The 21,362-nt window shown below is 53.8% G+C and overlaps 8 protein-coding genes across 8 annotated transcripts; 5 read left to right on the forward strand and 3 right to left on the reverse strand.

Moving 5' to 3' along the window:
• Positions 1–457: 457 nt before the first annotated feature.
• ASPACDRAFT_49198 (uncharacterized protein) lies at positions 458–4,603 on the forward strand (the record flags this gene model as incomplete). The annotated part of the gene is made up of 5 exons (XM_020202218.1): positions 458–913; positions 974–1,092; positions 1,147–1,535; positions 1,588–2,290; positions 2,344–4,603. The coding sequence occupies 5 exons, from the start codon at positions 458–460 to the stop codon at positions 4,601–4,603; spliced, it is 3,927 nt and encodes a 1,308-aa protein (XP_020061167.1).
• A 2,638-nt stretch (positions 4,604–7,241) lies between these two features.
• ASPACDRAFT_74395 (putative Rho GTPase activator Rga) lies at positions 7,242–11,200 on the forward strand. Its single transcript, XM_020204205.1, has 6 exons — positions 7,242–7,394; positions 7,465–7,495; positions 7,567–8,091; positions 8,158–10,125; positions 10,173–10,268; positions 10,316–11,200. The coding sequence occupies exons 1-6, from the start codon at positions 7,320–7,322 to the stop codon at positions 10,813–10,815; spliced, it is 3,195 nt and encodes a 1,064-aa protein (XP_020061168.1). The 5' UTR covers positions 7,242–7,319; the 3' UTR covers positions 10,816–11,200.
• Positions 11,201–11,563: 363 nt separating this feature from the next.
• ASPACDRAFT_1884461 (DASH complex subunit ASK1) lies at positions 11,564–13,389 on the reverse strand. The gene is made up of 4 exons (XM_020198371.1): positions 13,283–13,389; positions 13,115–13,221; positions 11,866–13,039; positions 11,564–11,787 (listed from the first exon to the last, which is right to left on the reverse strand). The coding sequence occupies exons 1-4, from the start codon at positions 13,371–13,373 to the stop codon at positions 11,651–11,653; spliced, it is 1,509 nt and encodes a 502-aa protein (XP_020061169.1). The 5' UTR covers positions 13,374–13,389; the 3' UTR covers positions 11,564–11,650.
• Positions 13,390–13,542: 153 nt separating this feature from the next.
• ASPACDRAFT_109763 (uncharacterized protein) lies at positions 13,543–14,986 on the forward strand. The gene is made up of 2 exons (XM_020195420.1): positions 13,543–13,714; positions 13,954–14,986. The coding sequence occupies exons 1-2, from the start codon at positions 13,693–13,695 to the stop codon at positions 14,883–14,885; spliced, it is 954 nt and encodes a 317-aa protein (XP_020061170.1). The 5' UTR covers positions 13,543–13,692; the 3' UTR covers positions 14,886–14,986.
• Positions 14,987–15,553: 567 nt separating this feature from the next.
• On the forward strand, positions 15,554–16,946 carry kat1 (putative 3-ketoacyl-CoA ketothiolase (Kat1); the record flags this gene model as incomplete). Its single annotated transcript, XM_020200439.1, has 3 exons — positions 15,554–15,624; positions 15,692–15,872; positions 15,939–16,946. The coding sequence occupies 3 exons, from the start codon at positions 15,554–15,556 to the stop codon at positions 16,944–16,946; spliced, it is 1,260 nt and encodes a 419-aa protein (XP_020061171.1).
• Positions 16,947–17,048: 102 nt separating this feature from the next.
• On the reverse strand, positions 17,049–18,212 carry ASPACDRAFT_38389 (putative zinc metalloproteinase; the record flags this gene model as incomplete). Its single annotated transcript, XM_020200440.1, has 1 exon — positions 17,049–18,212. The coding sequence occupies one exon, from the start codon at positions 18,210–18,212 to the stop codon at positions 17,049–17,051; it is 1,164 nt and encodes a 387-aa protein (XP_020061172.1).
• A 416-nt stretch (positions 18,213–18,628) lies between these two features.
• Positions 18,629–20,298, reverse strand: ASPACDRAFT_74398 (putative mannosylphosphate transferase (Mnn4)). The gene is made up of 3 exons (XM_020204206.1): positions 19,515–20,298; positions 19,002–19,429; positions 18,629–18,935 (listed from the first exon to the last, which is right to left on the reverse strand). The coding sequence occupies exons 1-3, from the start codon at positions 19,896–19,898 to the stop codon at positions 18,842–18,844; spliced, it is 906 nt and encodes a 301-aa protein (XP_020061173.1). The 5' UTR covers positions 19,899–20,298; the 3' UTR covers positions 18,629–18,841.
• A 447-nt stretch (positions 20,299–20,745) lies between these two features.
• ASPACDRAFT_38391 (uncharacterized protein) lies at positions 20,746–21,339 on the forward strand (the record flags this gene model as incomplete). Its single annotated transcript, XM_020200441.1, has 5 exons — positions 20,746–20,766; positions 20,881–20,946; positions 21,000–21,071; positions 21,130–21,247; positions 21,317–21,339. The coding sequence occupies 5 exons, from the start codon at positions 20,746–20,748 to the stop codon at positions 21,337–21,339; spliced, it is 300 nt and encodes a 99-aa protein (XP_020061174.1).
• Between the last annotated feature and the right edge of the window lie 23 nt (positions 21,340–21,362).

Below are 21,362 nucleotides of genomic sequence, written 5' to 3' on the forward strand. Positions count from 1 at the left end.
TGACCTCCGACCTTCCGCCGCGCCCCCCCTCCCCCCCCCCCCCGACTTCCTCTCCTCTTCAACTCTCCCAACCTCTCTCACCTCTATACACACACGTCCGTCAAGCGTTTCTGCGAGCTTTCTCAGCTTCTCGTTCTCCCTGCGCTCTCTCTGCTTTCTTGCTGTTCTTTGCCCAGCTTTTGGAAAACCCCAATAAACACTCAAAAACACCTTTTGGATTACTGTTTTCGTACGTTGTTAACTCATAATGGATGATAGACGCTGGAAAGCGGTGGTTACCGCTGCGGTCCTCACCTTGATATATCACACCGGCGGAATTTTGTCATTCCTTGGCAGAGTTGTGCTCGAACTCCTTTGGATCCTTCGTATATCCGCGGTCCCCTTCTGCGTTTTCTTTACTGTTGTCACTCTGTCTGGGGACGAAGTTCGCCGTCTCCTTACCGTCCTGTATAACATCATGGAAGCCAAAGCCTTAGAGCTGGTGGAGATTGCCAAAAACAACTACCTATCCCTGGAGGCGAAGATCGGTGCTTTGGTGGCCTACAAATCGGAGATCAAACAGAGGAATGTCCCTGAAGCGGCGGTGCCGCCATCATTCGAGGCGGCGCGGATTTTCATAAGCTCACCACATGGCAACATCATCACGCCTGCATTTAATATGCTCAGCCACCTGACCAGGCGCCTGTTCATTCAGCGACAACCGCATTTGATTGCAAATTACAGTCGCAACCTCCAACCACTACTTCTCGAACGTTTAGGCGATAACAGAGAACGTGTGCGAGCACAGGCCGCTCAAGCATTCACCGAGCTCTGGCCAGCTGCGAGCGCCGAGGTAGAACACTACGTCCTCGATACCGCCCTGGTCGGAAGAAACCCCAGGGCAAAGGAAATGGCTTTGATATGGCTTTCCAACGTAAGTGGTCCTCCTTCTTCTATATTTGGCGGGGGTCTGACGGCCTCCTTCTTGTTGTAGATGTCTAGAACGCATGGTTTGCGATTTCGTCAGTATGTGGCGAAGCTTGTCAACTGTCTCGAAGATGCGGACCCGGCCGTACGAGACGCAGCGAAGTTGACTGTAGTTGAATTGTTTGGGTACGCTTCCAGCCATTTGATCTCAACCTAGTCTGGAGACTAATGAACCCACAGCGCAGCATCTGGTGCGTCGGCACGCGCAAAAGCGGATCTCATGAATCAGCTTAGCATCCGCAGTGTACGAAAGACAATCGTCAACGCGATCCTCACCCAAATTGATCTCGATCCCGCCGATCTTGAACCCAATAGAGGACCCATGCATCGAGCAGACCGAATCACGCAACGTCCTCATTCTAGTTTAGAGGCTCATCCACGTCCTATGTCGCGCGCGGATGGAAACAAACGTCCAATGTCCAGAGCAGAAGCTCTTCAGTCACGTCCCACCTCGCGGGCTGATGGACTTAGCGGACCAGAATCTTCCTCTCAACGTTCTGTGTCGAGAGTCGATGGACCTAAACGTCCTGTATCCAGAGCAGACCCGCTTCCGCAGCACTCTTCTGAAGGTGAGTTTGCTCCTATCCCGCATCAATAATGGAAGCTAATATTCTTGTCCAGCAACTCCATTGACGCCCAACGATGGTGATAGCGTGGAGCCACTCAATGTTTCCTCCTCGCGTGAGATTGAAGACATCATCCGCGCCATGGTTCCTCACTTCGAAGGACGTGAGTCGGAAGAAAATTGGGCAAAGCGTGAGAAGAACGTTATGCTGCTACGCCGACTGGTCCGTGGCAATGCGCCTGTCGCCCACTCAAATACTTTCATCACGGCTTTGAAGTCCATTCTAGACGGTATCTTCAAGGTCGTCAATTCCCTTCGTACGACTATGGCAACGAATGGCTGCCTATTCATTCAGGACATGGCCATGTTTTGCGGACCCAAGATAGATCCCATGATGGAGATCATCATGCAAAATCTCATCAAGCTGTGCGCTGGAATGAAGAAAATTACAGCACAGAACGGAAAGATGACAGTGGAGACTGTCATTCAGCATGTTTCATACACTCCTCGTATCCTGCAACACGTCTTTGGTGCTTCGCAGGATAAGAATACTCAGTTGCGACTTTTCTCAGCTGACTGGTTCAAAATCATCCTCAACAAACAAGCGGCTCAGAAGGCCTCTATTGAGCATGGAGGCGGGCTGGAGCTGCTCGAAAAGGCCTTCAAGAAGGGACTCGCAGACGCCAACCCAGCTGTCAGACAGGCGATGCGCGGCACCTTCTGGGTCTTCTTTGGCATGTGGCCCAACCAGGGGAACGAGTATGTTTACCACTCTTCTTCCCATCATGTTTACTTCAACTAACGCGGCACAGGATCCTCTCCAATCTTGACTCTAAGTCTCGGATTCAGCTCGAAAAAGACCCTGGAAACCCGAATACTTCATCCAAGTCAGATAACACATCTCGCAAGGGCGTCGCAAGCGGCACTTCCTCTATCAAAAGTCGCTCGGCCCTACAGGAAGCTATTGCGGCGCATAAGAAGGCGCATCTGGCACCCAAGCCCATCCAGCAACAGCGTCCAGAATCGGCACAGTCCGTACTCTCCGACACAAACGTGCCCGACCTGCAGCGTGGCCAGCCTGCGGTGCGGTCGGTGCCCGTCGGTTCTTCTATATCTTCTCTTTCGTCGGCGCCGATGCGTCCTGCGAGCAAGGCTCGTAGACCTGAACTGAGCCGCCCAGTGACCGCAGAGCCACATTCAGTAGGATCCAATGCTTTCGAAGTGAGCTCGGATGCTCACCACACGGTTCCCGCGGCCAGCACAGCGAAGGCCAAGGCTAAGAAACTTGACATTGCCAAGACTCGGACTGCGGAACGTCGTGTGAATAGTGGTCTACAGGAGAACATGGGTGGTCAATCCTCTGGGGTTCTTCAGGTACCTATTGTTCCCAATGAACATGATAGCCCTGCCGAAGCCCAGTCGGAAAGTCCCCTTGTTACTGTGGTACCCATGCTGACTGCTTCTGAAGACTCCGTCCAGGAAGGTTTCCCCCGCCCAGTCGAGTCTCCGAGCGCTCCAGCTGAGGAGCACATCACCGGCGGCCCGAAGCCTCATGGAACTCAAGGACAAATATTTGAACACACCAGCGAGTCCTTCCCCGATGTCCCCGTCTCGGATCCCCATTCGCACCACTCAGACCATGCAGAAGGACCTCATTCAGATTATCAATTTGACGCAGAAGGAAAACCAGATAGGCGACTTGAAACAGAAAGAATCCAACCAGACTATCGACTCGAAACAGAGGGCAAACCAGACAGGCTGTTCGAAACAGAAAGACCCCAAGCAGACCATCGACTCGAAACAGAGGGCAAACCAGATAGGCGACTTGAAACAGAAAGACCCCAGTCAGACTATCGACTCGAGGCAGAAAGACCTCAATCAGACCATCGACTCGGAGAAGAACGGACTCAGCACGAACATCATGAAGTCGAAGAAAAGAAGGTATCCGGTGAACCTGGCAGACAGGCCCCACTGGGTGAGAGCCTTTCCTCGCCAATGAGAGGAAGGGAAGTGCAAATTTACGAAGACCCTATCATTACTTCCGAAAAAGAAGAGGAGCATATCCATATCCACCAACATGTATCCAATAAAGGAGACGACGAGCCCATTCTTACCCCCATTGTTACGCCTCAACATGTATCCAATAACAGCGCTTTGGCAGAACTATCTATAAATGAATCAGTTCATCGTGATAGCAAGCCGGCTGTGCCAACCATGCCTTCGCATCGTGGACGCCAATCGGTCGGGGCGACAGAGTCGACAGCTAGCTCTGAATTTCGTCGCCGGAAGAATGACCAGATTGCCGACCGCAAAAGAAGTATCAGCCCCCGATCGAAAGACCCAGTCAAAGCACGAGAAATGCTCGAGAAGGGTATTCAGAAGATTCGGTCCAAGAATATGGACATCCTGGGGTATCGGAAGTTGCAAGGCCTCATCGAATATCACGACTCTATCTTTATCCATGAAGGAAAGTATGACGAGATGCTGCTGGCTCTGCTCGAAGAACTGGAGAGTCCTCCGGATGAGAAGCAACAACGCCTCGGTCGCCCGCTGGACTTGAAAACCCAAGTGCTTTTGACGATTCGCTTCATGCTTGCACACAACAAGCACCTTAGTTCGTCTTACTACCCCAGGGCTATCACAGCTCTTATCGTTGCTAGGAATTATTACGACTCTTCAAGCCACATCATCAACGGTTTGAATGAGACGGCCGAAGAGATTCTTGTACAGTGTGAGCCTGAAGGTGTTATCGACGCCGTAACCGACCTAGTATCGACCGAAGATCCGGAAACAGGCGATCGGGCGGTCACTATGGGCTTCTCTGTTATGACGGAAATCTTGAAGGGGATGAACAGCAATGCAATTCGTCTTTCCGGTCGCCTGCTGGAGAAAGTTGGGACACTAGCTGGCAAGAGCCTGACAGCCCGAAAGCCGGATGTCAGGCGTCAAGCAACACAGCTGTGCGTACAACTGCACACGATGGCCGATAACGATGATCACTTCTGGCAGGTTGTTGGACGGCCCCGCGAGAACTCACGCAACCTGCTGACATACTACATTGCGAGGAAGTGATTTCTTGCTTTCAGAGAGATGAAGAGCCAGTATCATTATTTTCGAGTTATTGTTTCTTTAGTCCTGTATTCCAATCGATACCACTGTGTTTATTTTGAGCGCCTCGAAGGCACAAAACGTGCTGTTTTACTAGATAATTTCATCCTGAATGTAATCGAGACCCACTGATCTCCTGTGCATTGAGCCGAGCGCCACAAGACAAAATTGTGAGTCGTGCCCGACTATAGCAGTACACAATGGCTCGGGCAATTGTAGGGTAGTAAGATGTTCAAACGTGCGGCGGGATGCATCCTCGAATCCTCTACCTCTAGTAGCAACGGCTAGCCTTACGATCTTGCTACGAGCCTGCCTGCCAGGTAAATTCGACTGAAGAGCCCGGCCTCAGCCCACCACATTACCCTCTCCTCAGTAGGGATACTCGGCTTCAACAAGTGGTCGATTGCCATCGATCGCTCTTTGTACCCTCCCTTGTTTTTGAGCCTTGCGCGCGCAGCTCAGGAAGGCACTACGCCTGAAATAGTAGTAGGTGATAGGCGGCAGATGCGTTCTCAAAGCTCCAGGGATAGAGATCGTGATAAAGAGAGTGAGGAGGGGTGGGGGCGGGGGATGGTGAGAGGACGAGAAGAGATGCTATCAACCAGATGTCCGGTAAATTTAGGGTCTGCAAAGCCCGTTGACAGCAGCTGATCTGCCTTGCGCATTGTGGTCAGCAAAACGAGATCCCTTTGAGAAATGAGGGCAAGGCACAGGGGAGCAGACTTTGTCACGGCACGCATAGGATTTGAAGGACGCTTGAGTTTTGTCGAGAGGGAGGGAATGAGAATGGTTGAGTCAATAGTGGCGGAGGAGCGACGGTTAGGTCTCTCATATGAGCAGGTAGAAGGGCATTGTGCGCCCCTAATGAACAGGCCGTGATTTAGTCTGAGCATCCAAGCTATGACAAAGTCACCAAGGCTCTGCTGGAGATGAGAGGACGGTGTGGTCTTGGAACAGGAAGCATGCGGACAGAAGGGTAGTAGCTAGAAACTACGAGTACAAGAGAGAAGGAGTGAAAGACAGTCTTAGTACGTACAGACGGAGATATAGGAAAGACTACTCCCTCCTTAGATACTTACCATACATGTGCCCGAGATTCACTGCCGATTTGATGTATGTAGTTTTGATATCAATCGGTATAGACTATAGCACCAGCTCTGATCATTCACCGGGTTGATTCCCGAGACAAGGTAAAGCCGCGTGGGTCAGGGCTTATTTTTGGATATTTACAGGCAATCCCGAAGTCTGGGACGGAGTGGGGGAGATTTGAGACCGACTCGAGCAGTTCTGATTCATGAGTTCCAAGTTACTGTAAGCGGGAGTGGCTGAGTATGGAAGTGAAGTACCTTACGAAGTTACGACTTCTAATTTCACACGACCAGGATCTCGGTACCTGGATTGGAATGAGACAATCCCGACTATAAATATTTATAGATCGATCACTATCCACTGGCTGTTGGTTGGTTGGTTTCGTTGGTTGTCTTGTTAGCCTCAGGTGTCGAATATACACATGTCCACTGCGCAGCCTGTGTACAGTCCGTGTACGGAGTACAGTATTGTATTGTTGTAGCAGGATGGTCTCGTATTCTGAGACGAGACAGGGAGGCCTGCAAAACTGATTAAATCTGTAGAGACTATTCACTTCTTAACACTTGGAGTCTACCCTTACTCATTCACCTTAATCAAGTTGTATATCAATAATCCAAACCGTTCAGTCAGTAGAACGTAGGTCAGTGGGCTAATTGGGAAAATCTGGGGACACGGGCATGAGTTGTCTATCTGAAACGCGTGGTGTGTTTCAATCGCGGCCTCAAAACTCTCTTTCTCCCTCTTGCTCTCTCTCTCTCTCCCACTCCCCGTACCCGTACTTACTCGTACTCAACTCACTCACTCCCTTCCTCTCTTACTTGTTTTCCTCCTCGATCTAACCTCTTCTCACAATTACTAGCACATCCGCTGCTTATTCTCCCTCGACGCTCTTCCCTTTAACTCGATCCCCTCCCCTCCGTTTCGTCCTGACGCATTGAAACATCCGGGTGGTTGTTAAGGCTGCCCCGGATATTCAGCTCTGCGGCCCCCCTGCCTTCCTGCTTGCTGCTTGCTGCTGCTGCTGCATGGTACAGTACATCTCCTCTTCTCCCCTGTTTGTTCTCTCCCCTCTTGCCCCCCTCCTCGCGCCCCTGGCCCGTCTCAGCGCAACTTTCAACATTTCTTGTCCAGGACTCCTCCCTCCTCCTCTCTTCCTACCATTTTACATTATCTCGAACTTGCACCACTTTATTTCACCTTCTCCACTATGGCCGTGATCGGTCGGCTGTCCGTTCTGAAATTAATTCTTTCTCGTTAGACTCCCTTTTGTAAATGAGAATCCATCCTCCACCCTCCAGCAAGTCCGTGCCGCGCTCGAATTCGTCCCCCCGTCCAGCTTCCCCTCGCCTACCTTGCTCCCCTCTATAGCTGCAATCATAACCATTGCCGACTCACAACCACCAAGTCTATTCATCGGAAGTCGAATGCCTTATCAACTACCCGAATAAGCCTCTCAACTGGTTTTGGCTTGAGTTTCGCGAGCGCGCCTCCCTCCCCCTTCCTGGAGATTTGTCTCACACCTACTGGAATTGGCGTTTGTGCCACCATCACCCTCGAACGGTCGCTCGCTACTCCATAAATCGCATTCAAGATGGAATCCCCGGGGTATCCTGAGTCCCCTTTGGACCAGGACGACATTCCTTTTCCCTGTAAGGGCTGTGGAGAGGTATGAATCAAGAAAACCGCACAGATACGAGGCTTGGAAACAGTGCACTAAGGGCTTCTCGCTGAAATAGATTCTTGAAGAGGGCAAGGCCTTCGAGCTTGGTGAGTTTCTTGTTCCGTGGTTATAATAGCCTTCGAGCCGGTGGCTGACTGCCTCCTTCCATGTGATTTAGCGGGCAACCGATGGCATATCGAATGTTTCTGCTGCAGCACCTGTGGCACGCTACTCGACTCGGACGCGCACCTCCTTCTGCTTGGTGATGGCTCGTTGATCTGCAGCAACTGTACCTACAGCTGTAGTTCGTGTGGGAACAAGATCGAGGACCTCGCAATCCTCACCGGTGAACAAGCTTTCTGCGCCCAATGCTTCCGCTGCCGCAACTGCAAGCGGAAAATCGAGAACCTGCGTTATGCCCGCACCTCGCAAGGTATATTCTGTATGGACTGTCATGAGTCGTTGATGCAGCGGCGGAGAAAACGAAAGGCGGCCCCCACGCGAAAACAGGGACCTCCGGGGGTGAAATTAGATAAGTCCCTTCCGTCACTGCCCCCGGAAGAAATGGAACCAGTCTCGCGCGCCTCGGACGACCAAGAGGCTTATTCTATGCCCAGCGAGGATACCCCTGCGCGAGCTGCTCCCGCGCTGGACGCGGGAAGAGGTCCCAGCGCAACACCTCGTCCCGCGGCAGAAAACCAAGGTCAGTTGGTCTCTGCCATGATGCCAGACCCTTTATCTCATGGTGAAAGAGAGCTGACAGATGCAGATAATCTATTACTCCCGTCAAGCACCTATCGCAGCAATCGCCATTCAATTGTGCCTCCGCATGGCGAAGCCGATGGCGGTGAATTCCTGATTCCTCTCGCTTTTGACCCCTCCGAAGAACAAAGATCTCGCGCGCAACCGAAGCCTACGTCGGGAGGCTCGTCTCCCCATATCGCATATCAGGAGAAAGGCCGGGAGCGTACTGATGATGCTCCTCGTTGGCGTCAGGATGAGTTGGCCAACGGCACGTCTCGTGGTGACAGAACGCCTGTCACGCGGTCTGGCTCGGTGCATAGTTCTCGTTCCGACTTAGGAGGTCGCAAGGAAGCCAGTACATTTTCCTCGCCCAGCCCCGAGAGCACCAAGTCTACGACCACCGTACCAAGAGATGGCTCAATAGCAACAGCTCCAGAGAGCATGACCACACTTCCAACAAGACCATCTCATGAGCTACGCCGACTTCACGAAACTAGCGGCTCAATCGACTCCGCACATTCTTTCTTGTCCTCTTCGAGCGTGCAGCCTCATCCCAAGCGTGGCGACTCCCTTGACCGACGATTGAACCAGGGCCCAAGGAAGGACGCACCTTTGTCACCTCGTGCCTCTTCCTTGAGTCCGAGTGAGCAGTGGAGTGAGCGGTCAGCAGATCGGGCTGGACTCAGCAAGAGTACTCCCCGTACGGGCGACTCAACCTGGACACCACGTAGCGATGTTCATGAGCGCCCCAAGCCCCCCGCACGCCCTAACTCAGTCAGCGCCCTACAGCAAGTGGAATCCTACCGCCAGGGTGATGGAGCGGATCTCTCAGCGGATGGAGACACTTCTCAAGCCATAGGCGCCAGCGATGGCTCCGCGGCACAGAACGGCGAGTCTTTCTTGCGGCGCGTTTCCAACTCGGTGCGTCATGGTCGAAGCTACAGCGACAAAGGCTCTCGCCTGTCCCGTGATGCCAAATGGCCCCGCTCGCCTGTGAATGGATCCACGCCACTTGCGGACTTTGGGAGCCCCTCTGCGGAAGTAACCGGATCCGATGAAGTGACTTGGCTTCGCAACGAACTTCGTAAGGAGCGTCAACGAGTATTCGACCGCGAGCAGAAGCTCGCGGAGATGGAGGCTATGCTGAACGCTAGCGCCGAGGTCAAGCAGGTCAACACCGAGCTAAATGAGAAGCGCTCCACCATGGTGGTCTTGGACGCTCAGAAAGAGATTGCTATGCGCGAGTTATCCGTGTTGACAGAACATCTGGAGGCTGAGAAGCGTGGTGGCGGCGGTTCTCTCGACCTTGGCAAATTGACTAACCATGTTCTGCGAGAATTTGTGGAGTCGATTCAGAAGCTGAAGGACTCGTTCACTCCGCAGATTGAGGAACTGATTCAGAAGCGCAACGATGCCGCCGAGGAATTGATCAGCTTGAACCGTATGAAGGATAAGAGCTTCCAGGAATTCGAACAATTGTCGTCGAAGAATGCGCAGCTTGCAGAACTCAACAACCAATTGGTACACCAGATCCAAGAGCTCTATAAGGCTAACGACGGCAGCCGTGGGGCGAATGGCTTGGGTATCTACTCTCATGGCAAGGAAAAGTCGCTGTCGTCTATTGAAGCCCTGAAGGCGGCCCACAGCGACCTCGTTCCAGTCACGGCTATCAACATGTCGGAAGAGGCCGAGAACGCCACTATTGTGCCCGGCCCGCAAGTCGTCAGTATCCGAAAAGGACAGCCGCGTAAGTTTAACTGGAAGAAGGGTGGTCAGAACGTCGCCAAGGGCGTTACCAAGGGACTTAAGGGTGCCTTCATGTCAAGTGAAAATGCCACTGCCACGGAAGGAAGCCCTGGCTTGCCGCGTTCTCAAACTCAAGACCCTAGCCGTCCGGGTTTCGGTTTCTTTGGCAATCAACGCAGCAAGCAGGTGGGAACTCGGATGCCGACCACCGACAGCGTTCCAGTTCTAGCTGAAACCAACCCTAATGGTACGTTCTTCTTCGCGTTTGTCATGATGTGATACTTACTTATCCAGCACTCTTTGGTACCGAGTTGGAGCAGCGCATGGAGCAAGAGAAGAGTATCATTCCTTGCATTGTCTCTCGCTGTATCCAGGAAGTCGAGCTACGAGGTATGTTTCTTCCCAATCTACTGCTAGGCCTGTACTGACTTTTTTAGGCATGGACATGGAAGGTATCTATCGGAAGTCCGGTGCTAGCTCGGCAATCCAGACGATTCGCGAGGGCTTTGAGCGATCCCCGCACGATTACGATATCTCTGATCCGGATCTTGATATTCACGCAGTGACTTCGGCGCTGAAGCAGTATTTCCGGAAGCTGCCTACGCCACTTATCACGTTCGAGGTTTACGAGAACATTATTGAGACAGGTGAAATTACCTCTCAGGCGGGTCGCATCGAGTCTCTGCAAAAGAGCCTGCGTGAACTGCCACGTGTGCATCAGGATGTGCTTGAGTTCCTGATCTTCCACCTGAAGCGCGTGGTCGAGCGCGAGAAAGAGAATCTGATGACCAGCCAGAACATCGCTGTAGTGTTTGCCCCGACCATCATGCGGCCGGAGAGTCTGGCACGGGAAATGACGGATGTGCAGAAGAAAAATGAGGTGATGAAGTTTTTGGTGGACAACTGTCAGGAGATCTTCATGGGCATGCAGAACTGATGACTAGCCTTTAGTCATCATGCATACTACTCAGGCCTGGTTTTCGCCTGTGGTTTGGCACCAGCGCCGGCACTGCTTTACTGGCCCGGTAGGGGGAAGAATCCTCCGACCCTCTCTCCTCGACGCTTTGGTTCATTTGTTTCGTTTAGAATACCCTTCCAGTTTCCTGTCAATTGCGACGACAAAACCTTTGTTGTACATACATATACCACGTTGGTGTGGACGATCTGTGTGTCACTTTTCCTCTTTCTTGCCTACAGCCCTTCTCCCTTCTCTGACAGTCTGACGATCGTCATCGTCATCAACCCCGTCGATACCCTGTTTTGTGTCTATTTATCCTGACCTCACCCTCTCAAACAAACCCGGATCTTGTAATCTGATCACCCCCCACTTTTCTCTTCTGAGCTCTGTCTTTTTTCTTTGTACCTTTTCCTTTCGAGTGATCCCGCAGGTTCGAAGCTAGTTTACACCTAATTTGCCGGTATGGCAGCCCGGGGCGCGTGGTCTGGTGGCGAATTGGGATGCCCCAGACCCAACTACTAATTGATCTGGTCATGTTGGACCGCTTGGAAAGAACCATGAGTCAAATGTAGAGATGGGAGGAAGCAGGGATTGAGCGACTAGAAGTCTTGGCTACGCCCAGCTGTGACGTACATGATACTTTGCCCCGGTTATTGTTAGTCTATTAGGGACGACAGCGGCCTGAAAGGGGAATTATCCCGTGACGAAACGCGAGATAAGTTGGGTTGGTATATACAGTAGGTACAGCATGATAAGTCTCGCCTCTGTGGCACAAATCGCCATCTGGCCATTACCAGCGAAGGTGGATTCTGCCCTAGAAAGTCTCATCCTCGAGCTTCTCCACCCGGCGGATCACGCTCGGACTCTGTTCCTCCACGATATCATCCGTGGTATCGTTCGCTCCGGCGGTGAACAACAAGTCTTCCACGATCCGCTTGGACGCTTCTTTCGCTGTAGTTTTTGGTAGAAATGTGGTTAGTGTCCACACGGATTGCATGTGTAGACAATTGGGGGAGATGGTAAACTAACCAGGAGTTTTCATCAACCGACTCTGCGGGATATGGAACTGCATCGTCTTCGGAGGGCTGGGACCCAGATCCTCGTCCTCGTCGCTGAACGCCGCACCGCCGCCGTAGCGACCACCAATGTCATCATCGTCGCTATCCCACCCTCCTCCCTGCCGACCGGTCCCACCCTTCATCGGGGTGAGGACACTCATGCCGGGCTTGGGTGTCACGCGGGAATAGAAAGGGTGGTGGGCGCTCGGCCGACGCTTGCGGCCGGTGTTGGGCGTTTGGGCGGTGGCGGCGGCCCCGCCTCCTCCTTTCAAGGGGGAGTCGAAGATCTCGGCGTGGAGTTGCGGGGCCTCGGGCTCCGGGCTGGAGATCGGGGAGGAGTCGAAGGAGTATTTGGATTTCTTGGCGGGGGGTTTTTGCGGGGTGGTGGAGTTGAACATGGGATTGGTGAATTTGATGGACTTGGAGGTGGAGAGGTAGTGTTTGAGTGGTTGCCGCTTCTTGGAGAGGGGGGTGGCTTGCACGCGGTAGGTCTTGTCGTGGAAGCGGTGCAGGATGGGGTCTTCGTGATGATCATCATCAACATCGTCGTTGTTGTCGTAAGCTTCGTGGGTGGTTGTGGGGGCGGGCGGGATGAAGGGCGAGGAGGAGAGTGGGCTGTGGGATTCGTCGTGGTGGTAGGGGTATTGTTGCTGCTGTTGTTGGGTGGGGCGGTAGGTGCGCGAGGCCGAGGCCGAGGCGGAGTATTTGCCTGGGGTGGTGGGGAGGAAGGAGTCCTCGTTTTCTGCGTCGGTGAGTTCGGCGGCGCGGGCGAGGTCGCGGGTATCACTGTCAAGGGGCAAGGAGTCGGGGTGGAGGTCGTAGGGGGATGGGGAGGGGTGCGCGATGGAGGTGACGGTTGTGTCGTTGGGTTGTTGGTTGCCGTGCTGGTGGTGAGATGCGTAGGGGCGCGGGGTGCTGTGGGAGGAGAGACTGAGGGCTGTCAACTCCAATTCAGGTTCGTGCTCGCGGTGGTCGTCGAGGCTGAGGTGCGATTCGTCTTGTTGCGCGGTGAGCTGCGCGTCTTGCTCGTGCGCGGTGAGCGACTGGTCCGATTCCTCTTGTAGCGTTGTGGTGGTGTCTTCGGGTTTCTCTTCGTAGCCAGAGAGGGAGACGTTGGCGCTGGCTTCGAAAAATTGTTTCCAGAACTGGGTTGATGGAGCGTTAGTGATGGTTCACGCGGCGATGATGGGGGGGGGGAGGGTGTCTATGGTAGGCCATACCTTGGCACCTTCCCAGACGTCGCGGGAGCTCTCTGAGTATTGTTCGATCAGGGGTAGAACACTGGTTGTGACGATACGATGGGCTTGACTGAAGTTGTGGTCGATCTCTGCAGAAGACAGTGTCAGTCGACTGGTTTGAGGCATCTAATGCGGATTGTCCATAGTTACCCTGCAGGGTGAGCGTGATTGATTGCTCCAGCTTCTCGAGCTCTTCCGTGAGTGTCAGCGGGCGCTGGGCCATGGATGACGGGCGCGACATGGTGAGATATCCAATGATCGGGTTGTAGCGTTGAAAGAAATGATGTAAGGAGTGGTTGTATACAAGGCCGCGAGGTTTCTGGTTGCTGGTTGCTGTTGTTGCAGCTGTTTGTTTTGACGGACCGCGGAGGGGCAGCTCTGCAGCACGTGATAGCCCGCTAGGGCAGTCGGATAAGGGCAGCCGGAATCATGTGGCGGCGAGGGGCGGAAGCAGCAGGTGATCGATTGACTAACTACCTTACTGCTGCCTGCCTACTTATTGCTCTCTGACTTCCCCTTTCTCTTGTCGACAACTCTCGTGTTAAAGGTGCTCTGTTGCGATGCCTACGCCTGTTGCGAAAGGTATGCTTGCTCTTGAGGGTCATTTCTTTCCCCCTTCTTGTTGCAAGAGAAGAAGAGAGTTAGTTATCTGGGCGGTGTGTGCTTATCAGTTGATCATGGATGACGATGGATGAGATATTCCCGGGCCTCGCCGGACAGCATTCCTCATTTTGGTTATCATGTTTCCTACTCAGAGTTTCATTTACAGATTCTGCTTGACACAGAAAGGTAGCCTGGAATCATGGTACTGACACACCCAGGAATTATCATCACCGTCTCGGCGCTGGTCGCCGCCGGGATCGCGGTCTACGAGTCGCCGCAGTTCCGCCAGTGGGTGAACAACTCGCGCCGCAAGATCGCACTAGCTTTGCACAATCTGGGCGACGAGATTAACCCGCACGATGCTCCGCTCAGACAGGATATCTCCATGACCGAGGAAGTTGGCGCAGCAGCCGAAGAACGGCGGCGAATAGCTCGGGAAGAGCTTGACCGGCGTCGCTCCTTGCTCGAAGAGCGTCGCAAAGGCATGGCCAGGCCACCGTCAAACAGCTTTGATACTTTGGTCGATGAGCAGGGCCGGTTGTTGGATCTTGCGGATCTATCGAGTGATACACCGTTAGCCAACTCGACTGCCGTGGAAGTGGCGACGTCGCAGCCGGTGCACCGGGGCAAGGGGCCAGCCTCGCTTCCTGAAGCATCTCACGGCCAGACAGATATTCACGAGTTAGGTCCACCGCTGCAGCTCGATATCCCGTCGCCTCGTGCCGGTTCGCCTTCGCTGGCTGAGTTCACCCCTGTCTCTGAAGCTCCTGACAAAATGGCCACGTCGCTCCTCTCGACGTCCCATGCCGAGGATGAACACCATGTTGTCGGAGATGACGAATCGATTTCTAGCCATACGGAAGGTCACTCTGAAGTGCTTTATGCTCATCCTGGGGACTGGACGACAAACGAATCCGGGCGCGACCTGAGATCGCCCTTCTCGGACTTGGCCGAGCTGCAGCTTGAACGGGAGCGCGCCTCGACGCCGTCCACCAGCGATAGCTACAGCCACATTTATGAGTCAGCGATCGACGCATCATCCGATGGCACTTTGAGCGACCTGGGCCGGTCGACTGGCGCGGCCACCCCGGCCAGTTGGTCGGAGGTGGGCAGTGTGATCAGCAACGACGAGCACATGCACCACTTGTAGGCAAATTGGAAGAACAACTCAGGGTATCGTATCATTAGGCGGATGGCGCTGGAGGAAGGTATTGGCGTTTGCTTCTCTATTTTGATGGTGTTTAGCTTGGGACAACGGAACTACCAGGGTCGTACATGCGCCCATGGCCTTAGCTGTAGATAAAGTAATTGTTGGGAAAAAATGGATCGTTTCGTTGCCTACACATGATTTTCAACGAGTAAGCCCAGAAAGGAACCTCGGGTTGTCCCCGACCATTCTAGTCTGTGGCAGATCTAGTTACTCTACCAGGGAGTTGAAAGGGTGCGGAGATGTAAGCAGCACAGCAGCTGCAGTGGCCAAAAAATGAGCCTCGGCTGTTGCTCGGTTGGAGAGGTTGGGGTAGTTAAGGTAGGTAAGACATTCATCGCATTTCAACTCGACGACCTTCCCCTCCTCTGCTTTCTTTCTTTCCTCTTCTCATCAATCTGCTTTACTCAGTCATTTGAACTCATAACAAAATTAAACACAGTAAGTTACTCACGTCATGCTTCAATTTCGAAATCGACATCCAGATGCAGCAGTCATCTTTTCTTTCCCCGGATTCCCGTTCCCCCCGCTCCACTTCACCACATAGCCTGCGTCAAGGGATAAGCTATACCTGCATGCTCGAACGCTAACAGCAAAACGCAGCAATAATCATGGCAGCAGACCGTCTGAACAACATCCTCAGCCACCTGAAACCGTCCGGAACCGGCGGACTTTCTGCCATGTACTTTTCCTCCTTTCCAGAAACTTGTACATTGCGAATATACTGACCGCGAATGACCGCAAACCAGCACCCAGAAGAACCCCGACGATGTGGTCATCACTCTCGCGCTCCGGACGCCGCTGACCAAGGCCGTCAAGGGCAGTTTCAAGGATACCGAGCTGGACTACCTGATCTACGCCTTGCTGAAGGAGGTGCTTGCCAAATCGAAGATCGATCCCAGTCTGATCGAGGATGTCTGCTTGGGGAATGTGCGTTTGCCTTACTCACTCCCTTTCAATCTCCAATCTACATGAAACTAACATAACCGATCAAAGGTCAACGACGGCAAAGCGGCCTACCTCGTGCGCGCGGCCTCGCTAGCCGCCGGAATCCCGCACACGGCGGGGGGCTCCTCGGTGAACCGATTCTGCTCGTCGGGGCTGAAAGCGGTGCAGGACATCGCGAACCAGATCCAGCTGGGGGCGATCGACGTCGGGGTGGCGGTGGGGGCGGAGCTGATGTCGGCGCCGAGCGGGGACCGGATCCCCAAGCCGTTTCACGCGGAGGTCATGCGGCACCAGGAGGCGGCCGACTGCATGCAGCCGATGGGCCAGACGTCGGAGAACGTCGGGGCGGACTTTAACATCTCGCGCGAGGAGCAGGACGCGTACGCGGCAGAGTCGTTCCGGCGGGCCGAGGCGGCGCAGAAGGCCGGGTGGTTCGACGAGGAGATCGTGCCCGTCACCACGCAGGTCAAAGACCCCAAGACAGGGGAGGTCAAGACGGTGACCGTGACGCGGGACGAAGGCGTGCGCTACGGCACGACCAAGGAGAGCCTGGCCAAGATTCGGCCGGCGTTCCCGCAGTTTGGGGATCGGAGTACCGGCGGCAACTCGAGCCAGGTGACGGATGGCGCGGCGGCGGTGCTGCTGATGCGCCGGTCCAAGGCGATCGAGTTGAATCAGCCCATCCTGGCCAAGTTCTGCGGCGCCACGGTGGCCGGCGTGCCGCCGCGGGTGATGGGGATCGGGCCGACGGCGGCGATCCCCAAGCTGCTGGCGCAGTTTGGGCTGGCCAAGGAGGAGGTCGAGCTGTATGAGATCAACGAGGCGTTCGCGTCGATGGCCGTCTACTGTCTCCGGAATCTGGGGCTGGAGCACGAGAAGGTCAACCCCCGGGGCGGCGCGATTGCGCTGGGCCACCCGCTCGGAGCGACGGGGGCGAGACAGATCTGTACGATTCTGAGCGAGGCGCGCCGCACCAAGAAAAGGGTCTTGGTGACGAGTATGTGCATTGGGACTGGCCAGGGGATGGCGGGGTTGTTTGTCAATGAACAGGTTTGAATTTGAATTCGATTATGGTGTCGTTACATCGTGAGAATTGTGAATCTGGAAGATATCTGCAGACAAAGAATCCAATCCAAGCATCCAAGCAGACTTTATGCTCTACTTCCCATCCCTCTCCCTCTCCCTCTTCATCCTCTCTTCCGCCGCTTTAGCCAAAATCTCCCTCATACTTCCTCCCCGAGTGGCCTGACTCCTACTCCCCCCTTCACCTTCAGACCCCCTCTCCGCCCCCAAAACAAAGCTCCCCCCCGTCCACCCCTTCTCATCAACCACCAACCCGTCCCGCTGCACCTCCTCCCACTCCCCGGGATTATAGAACTCATCCACCACCCCTCCCCCTGCTCCCCTACTATTCGTCCCAAGCACCCGCCCACTCCTCGTATAATCCCCCCTCTCCACCTCCCGCTCGATCTGCCCCGTCAACTCCCAAAACAACCGATCATGGTCACTATGCACACAATGCGCCAACTCATGACACAGCGTCTTGCGGATCGTCCGATAATCGCGGTACCCATCATAGGCATCCGTGCGGAGCCGCAACTCGATCACCTCGCCTTTATTCCTATTCAGCCCCAGCGTCCGCGAGTGGGCCGTCGTGTGCTCGATGGGGTCCATCTCCGTGAGCAAGGGCACGGAGAATCTATGCAGGCGCATCGCAGACCGGATCCCGGGGTCGTCGCGGAGGCGCGCGAGGAAGTCGTGGCTGCGTTGTGGGTTGGGGAGGTGCGGAAGGGGGAGGAGTTTGTGGAAGGTGTACTGTTCGTCAGCACTTCCAGAAGATAGGGTGTGGACGCGCGAGAGGGAGGATGCGACGGCGGCGGGGGTGGCGGCCGCGGCGTATTTGGCGTGGGTGGTACGGCGGAGGCGTTCGCGCGCGGCTTGGTCGGCGCCTTGGGCGTTTAGGGCCGTGATTTCGGGGTTGGGGGAGCCCAGCACGGTGAGTTTGAAGCGTGGGGAGGTGAGCGGGAGGGCGGTGGTGAGGGGGAGGGCGGCGTGGGAGGAAGGGAGGGGGGGTTTGAGTGTGCCTGGGATGAGGTTGCGGGGCGGGGGAGGGGTGATGAGGAGTTTTTGGTGCGAGGGAAGAATGTTGAGGTGGGTTTCGAGGTGGAGGGTGAGGTCGTGGAGGGTGGCGTTCGCTGGGAGGGTGAGAGTGTGTGCGGTGTTGCGGTGGTGGATGGTGAGCTTGAGTTGGGGTTGCTCGTCGGCGGTGTCAGGTTCGTGAACGGTATGGTCTTCGATCGGTGGGGTTGGCGTGTCGGACATGTTGGATTTATGGTGAGCGATATTGTGGTGATGTAAAGGAGGATGAGGGGTATAGCAGGGATTGAATCGTGGTGGTCAGATTTAAGGCGATATAAAAGAGACTCCTCGACTCCATGATGGCGGGATTCGATCTTCTTCGATGCGGTTTTGTCAGCCGGATAAAATCACATGGAGATAAGCACAAGCACTCCGTTCCTGTGACTAAACCGTTCCTGGCTCCCTGCCTCAGGCACCAAGTCCCAGGCACCTAGTAATGATCGTCGCTGCTTATTCTCAATCCGATTACGTGTAGGCTGCCTCGAGTAGAGTTCCAATAATTAGAGTGCTTGTTTGAGTTATACCTCCAGCTCCACATGTACAACTGGTCTATCCCTTCATCTGCTCAATGGTGAATGCTGTATGCAACACGACTCGATCGAGTCTCGGTATTCGATTCAATTCACTAGATCAATTAAATAGTATTGACTGGCCTGTATAAATCCTAGACAACCCAACGCCATCCCATATCATCCAGAACGCCCACCAACACCCTTTTATATACCCAACAGTATGCCCAAATGGATGCATGTCACAGCGGTAACGAAAAAAAGAAAAACTTCAGGTGGTTATATACCTCTCCACGACCAGCATCATTCATACTGCCGGTCGTCCTTATCGTCCTCCGTCTCCTTCGGCTCCGGCTCATCCATCAACCATTCTTCGAGTTCAGGATCAAAAGTATGGCTGGCACAGGCGGGGTACGTTAGCAACCGAAAAACCCCAGTCCATAATTCCAGAAAATCAACTCACTCATGATAGTGCGTGTTTGTCAACGCTTTCTTCGAGTACTCATCCTCCAAGACCTGATCGTACTTGAACGGCACCTTAGCTGGCACTCCCTCAAAGGTCGTCCGGCGCAGAGGATAGATATCGCCGGTCTGGTACTTGTGCAAGTTCTTGCATTGCCACTCCGTGGGTTTGGTCGCATCCAGCCGGCTCAGCCCCGTGATGTCGATATACAACCCCGTGTTCATGTCGATCCAGCGCGCATCGATGATGTTCAGTCCCTTGCCTCGATCGCGTTGACGGGCCCACGGATTCACGTCGACGAGGTATTTGCGCTCCACATTCTCCTCTTTCGCGGTGTACTGGACGACGGTCTGGTTGAAATGGTCCGCTAGTTGGAAAAGCGTGGGTTCTATCACTTGGGTGTCAATGTCCCAATCCCAAGGCATGACCTGTATCCTAGCGTGAGTTTGAGTGACACCAGGAAGCGCCACGGAGGGGCCTGTGTGGGGAAAGCGAGCAAGGGGGTTTTTTTACCTTTCCGTTCCACCACCACCCGAGAAGCGTCCCATGTGCGATCCACGTCTCGAGCCCATTGTCCTCGAAAAAGTTCAGATATGCGCGGATCATGTGCGTCAAGGTGTGGGATCGCTCCTCGTCGGGGACGGGCTTTGTGAAAAAGCGAGAGTCATAGTGGCCGAGAATGTCATCGTTGCCCGGCTCCTGGAAATACTTGAATTCCTCCGACCGATTCAGTCCGTACTGCTCATATAACGGGTCCGGATCGTTGTGATTCAGCAGCTCGCCGTAGGTGTGATGGACCGCCGGTTGGGGTTGCGAGTTGGGCAAAGAAGTGACTATTGTGGCCGTGGCGAGAGACCCGATCGTGCAGACGACGGCCAGCAGGCCCTGAGGCTTCATCTCCGGCAGGTGAAAGTCAAATGCGATAGGGGGTGTCGGGTGTGTTTTTGAATGTGCAATTGCCGGGGATAGAGAGTATCAATCACGCTTCTGCATGCATCCTGAGTCGAGGCGCAAGGGAGGGAAGGGGGGTAGCACGTTTCGCGAAGCGTGTTGATTTCTATATTTGTTCAAGGGAGGGGAGAAAGATGAAAGGAAACAAGAAAGGTTGCCGCCAATGCGCCGAGGGATGGAAGTCCAGACACACACAGCGCTATGATCGCATGCTCTGATTTAGATCGTTTAAGGTCCTTGGCTGCTGGTCCCGGAGATAATGGCACCTTCGGGTTCAATTGTCCGGGTTATATTGACGTTGACCAATGACCTTGTAACACACCGACCAGGGCAGAGCAAGTTAACTTAAAAGTCAAGGGGGAGGGGAGGAGAGGGGAGAGGGGGGAAGGGGGTGGGGGGGGGGGGAAGGAGGGGAGCAAAGCGAAGCGAGCCCTCGGGGATAATTATAGGGAATAGTTCAAGGACGGAATGACTGTTGCTGAGCCCAGCCGGGGATCCGGCCGATCCGTAGCGAAATTGGGGAGAGAGGATTTTTTGGGGGGGGGGAGTGATATTACAAAGTAGATTAGGAAGAATTAAGGAAGAAAATGGGGTGGTTGCAGATCAGCTGTGCTGCTTTTTCGGGTCGCGTGGAACGAAAACTGCTTAATAAGCAGTTTGATCATGTGACTTCCAAGCGACCCTGTTACCTACACAAACAGAAAATTTCATTCCACATCACCTTTTTCAGTACACTTACACACCACACCTCCCACCACCAATCATTTCCCTCTTCTTCCCCACATCCGCAACCATGGCTCAACTGAGCGAAAATGTAAGTATAACTGCTTATTAAGGTCTTATTTATTGCTTATTATCATTTGTATGATAAGAAAGTGATTCCAAAGTGATTTTTTGATGAAAAACTGATAAATTTCGAATGAAATAGTCCTGGTACGTGTGGTACTTGCGTGAAGTCGAAGCCGGGCACCTCAAGTTGCCTGAGTTTGATACCGTGAGTTTCTAACTACTTTCTAACTACTTGACAAGTGCTTGCTAACTGCTTAGAATGCGGGTGGTGAGGTTCAGATTCATTACGGTGAGGTCTACTGTCGCGTGGATGAATGCGGCAAGCGCAAGGTAAGTACTTTCCAACTGCTTATACAGTACTATACTAACTACTTTTCAACTACTTCAGAAGCGGTTCTCCAGTACAAACAATCTGCGCTCGCATGTGCGGTCCCATGACGGTGTGATCTTGGGCAAGGATGATAAAGGAGGCCGGGTCAGCCAGGGCGAGGTGGATTCGGCTGGTGGTAAGTGCTTATCAACTGCTTGACAGGTACTTCAGAACTGCTTGCTAATTGCTTAGCCTGGTACAAAAGCCTTTTCGGTGGCAAAAGCCTAAACAGCCCTGTGACACTTCTGACG

Source organism: Aspergillus aculeatus (assembly GCF_001890905.1).
Source record: "Aspergillus aculeatus ATCC 16872 unplaced genomic scaffold ASPACscaffold_1, whole genome shotgun sequence".
Lineage (NCBI taxonomy): Eukaryota > Fungi > Ascomycota > Eurotiomycetes > Eurotiales > Aspergillaceae > Aspergillus > Aspergillus aculeatus.

Coding starts and splice junctions, on each gene's coding strand:
- ASPACDRAFT_74395 (XM_020204205.1), top strand. CDS start 7,320: ATGGAATCCCCGGGGTATCCTGAGTCCCCTTTGGACCAGGACGACATT. Junction 7,496..7,566: donor GGGCAAGGCCTTCGAGCTTG/GTGAGTTTCTTG, acceptor CATGTGATTTAG/CGGGCAACCGATGGCATATC. Junction 10,269..10,315: donor CCAGGAAGTCGAGCTACGAG/GTATGTTTCTTC, acceptor TGACTTTTTTAG/GCATGGACATGGAAGGTATC.
- ASPACDRAFT_109763 (XM_020195420.1), top strand. CDS start 13,693: ATGCCTACGCCTGTTGCGAAAG. Junction 13,715..13,953: donor GCCTACGCCTGTTGCGAAAG/GTATGCTTGCTC, acceptor TGACACACCCAG/GAATTATCATCACCGTCTCG.
- ASPACDRAFT_1884461 (XM_020198371.1), bottom strand. CDS start 13,373: ATGTCGCGCCCGTCATCCATGGCCCAGCGCCCGCTGACACTCACGGAA. Junction 13,222..13,282: donor AATCACGCTCACCCTGCAGG/GTAACTATGGAC, acceptor TGTCTTCTGCAG/AGATCGACCACAACTTCAGT. Junction 13,040..13,114: donor ACGTCTGGGAAGGTGCCAAG/GTATGGCCTACC, acceptor CCATCAACCCAG/TTCTGGAAACAATTTTTCGA.
- ASPACDRAFT_74398 (XM_020204206.1), bottom strand. CDS start 19,898: ATGAAGCCTCAGGGCCTGCTGGCCGTCGTCTGCACGATCGGGTCTCTC. Junction 19,430..19,514: donor GGTGGTGGTGGAACGGAAAG/GTAAAAAAACCC, acceptor GCTAGGATACAG/GTCATGCCTTGGGATTGGGA. Junction 18,936..19,001: donor ACAAACACGCACTATCATGA/GTGAGTTGATTT, acceptor CGCCTGTGCCAG/CCATACTTTTGATCCTGAAC.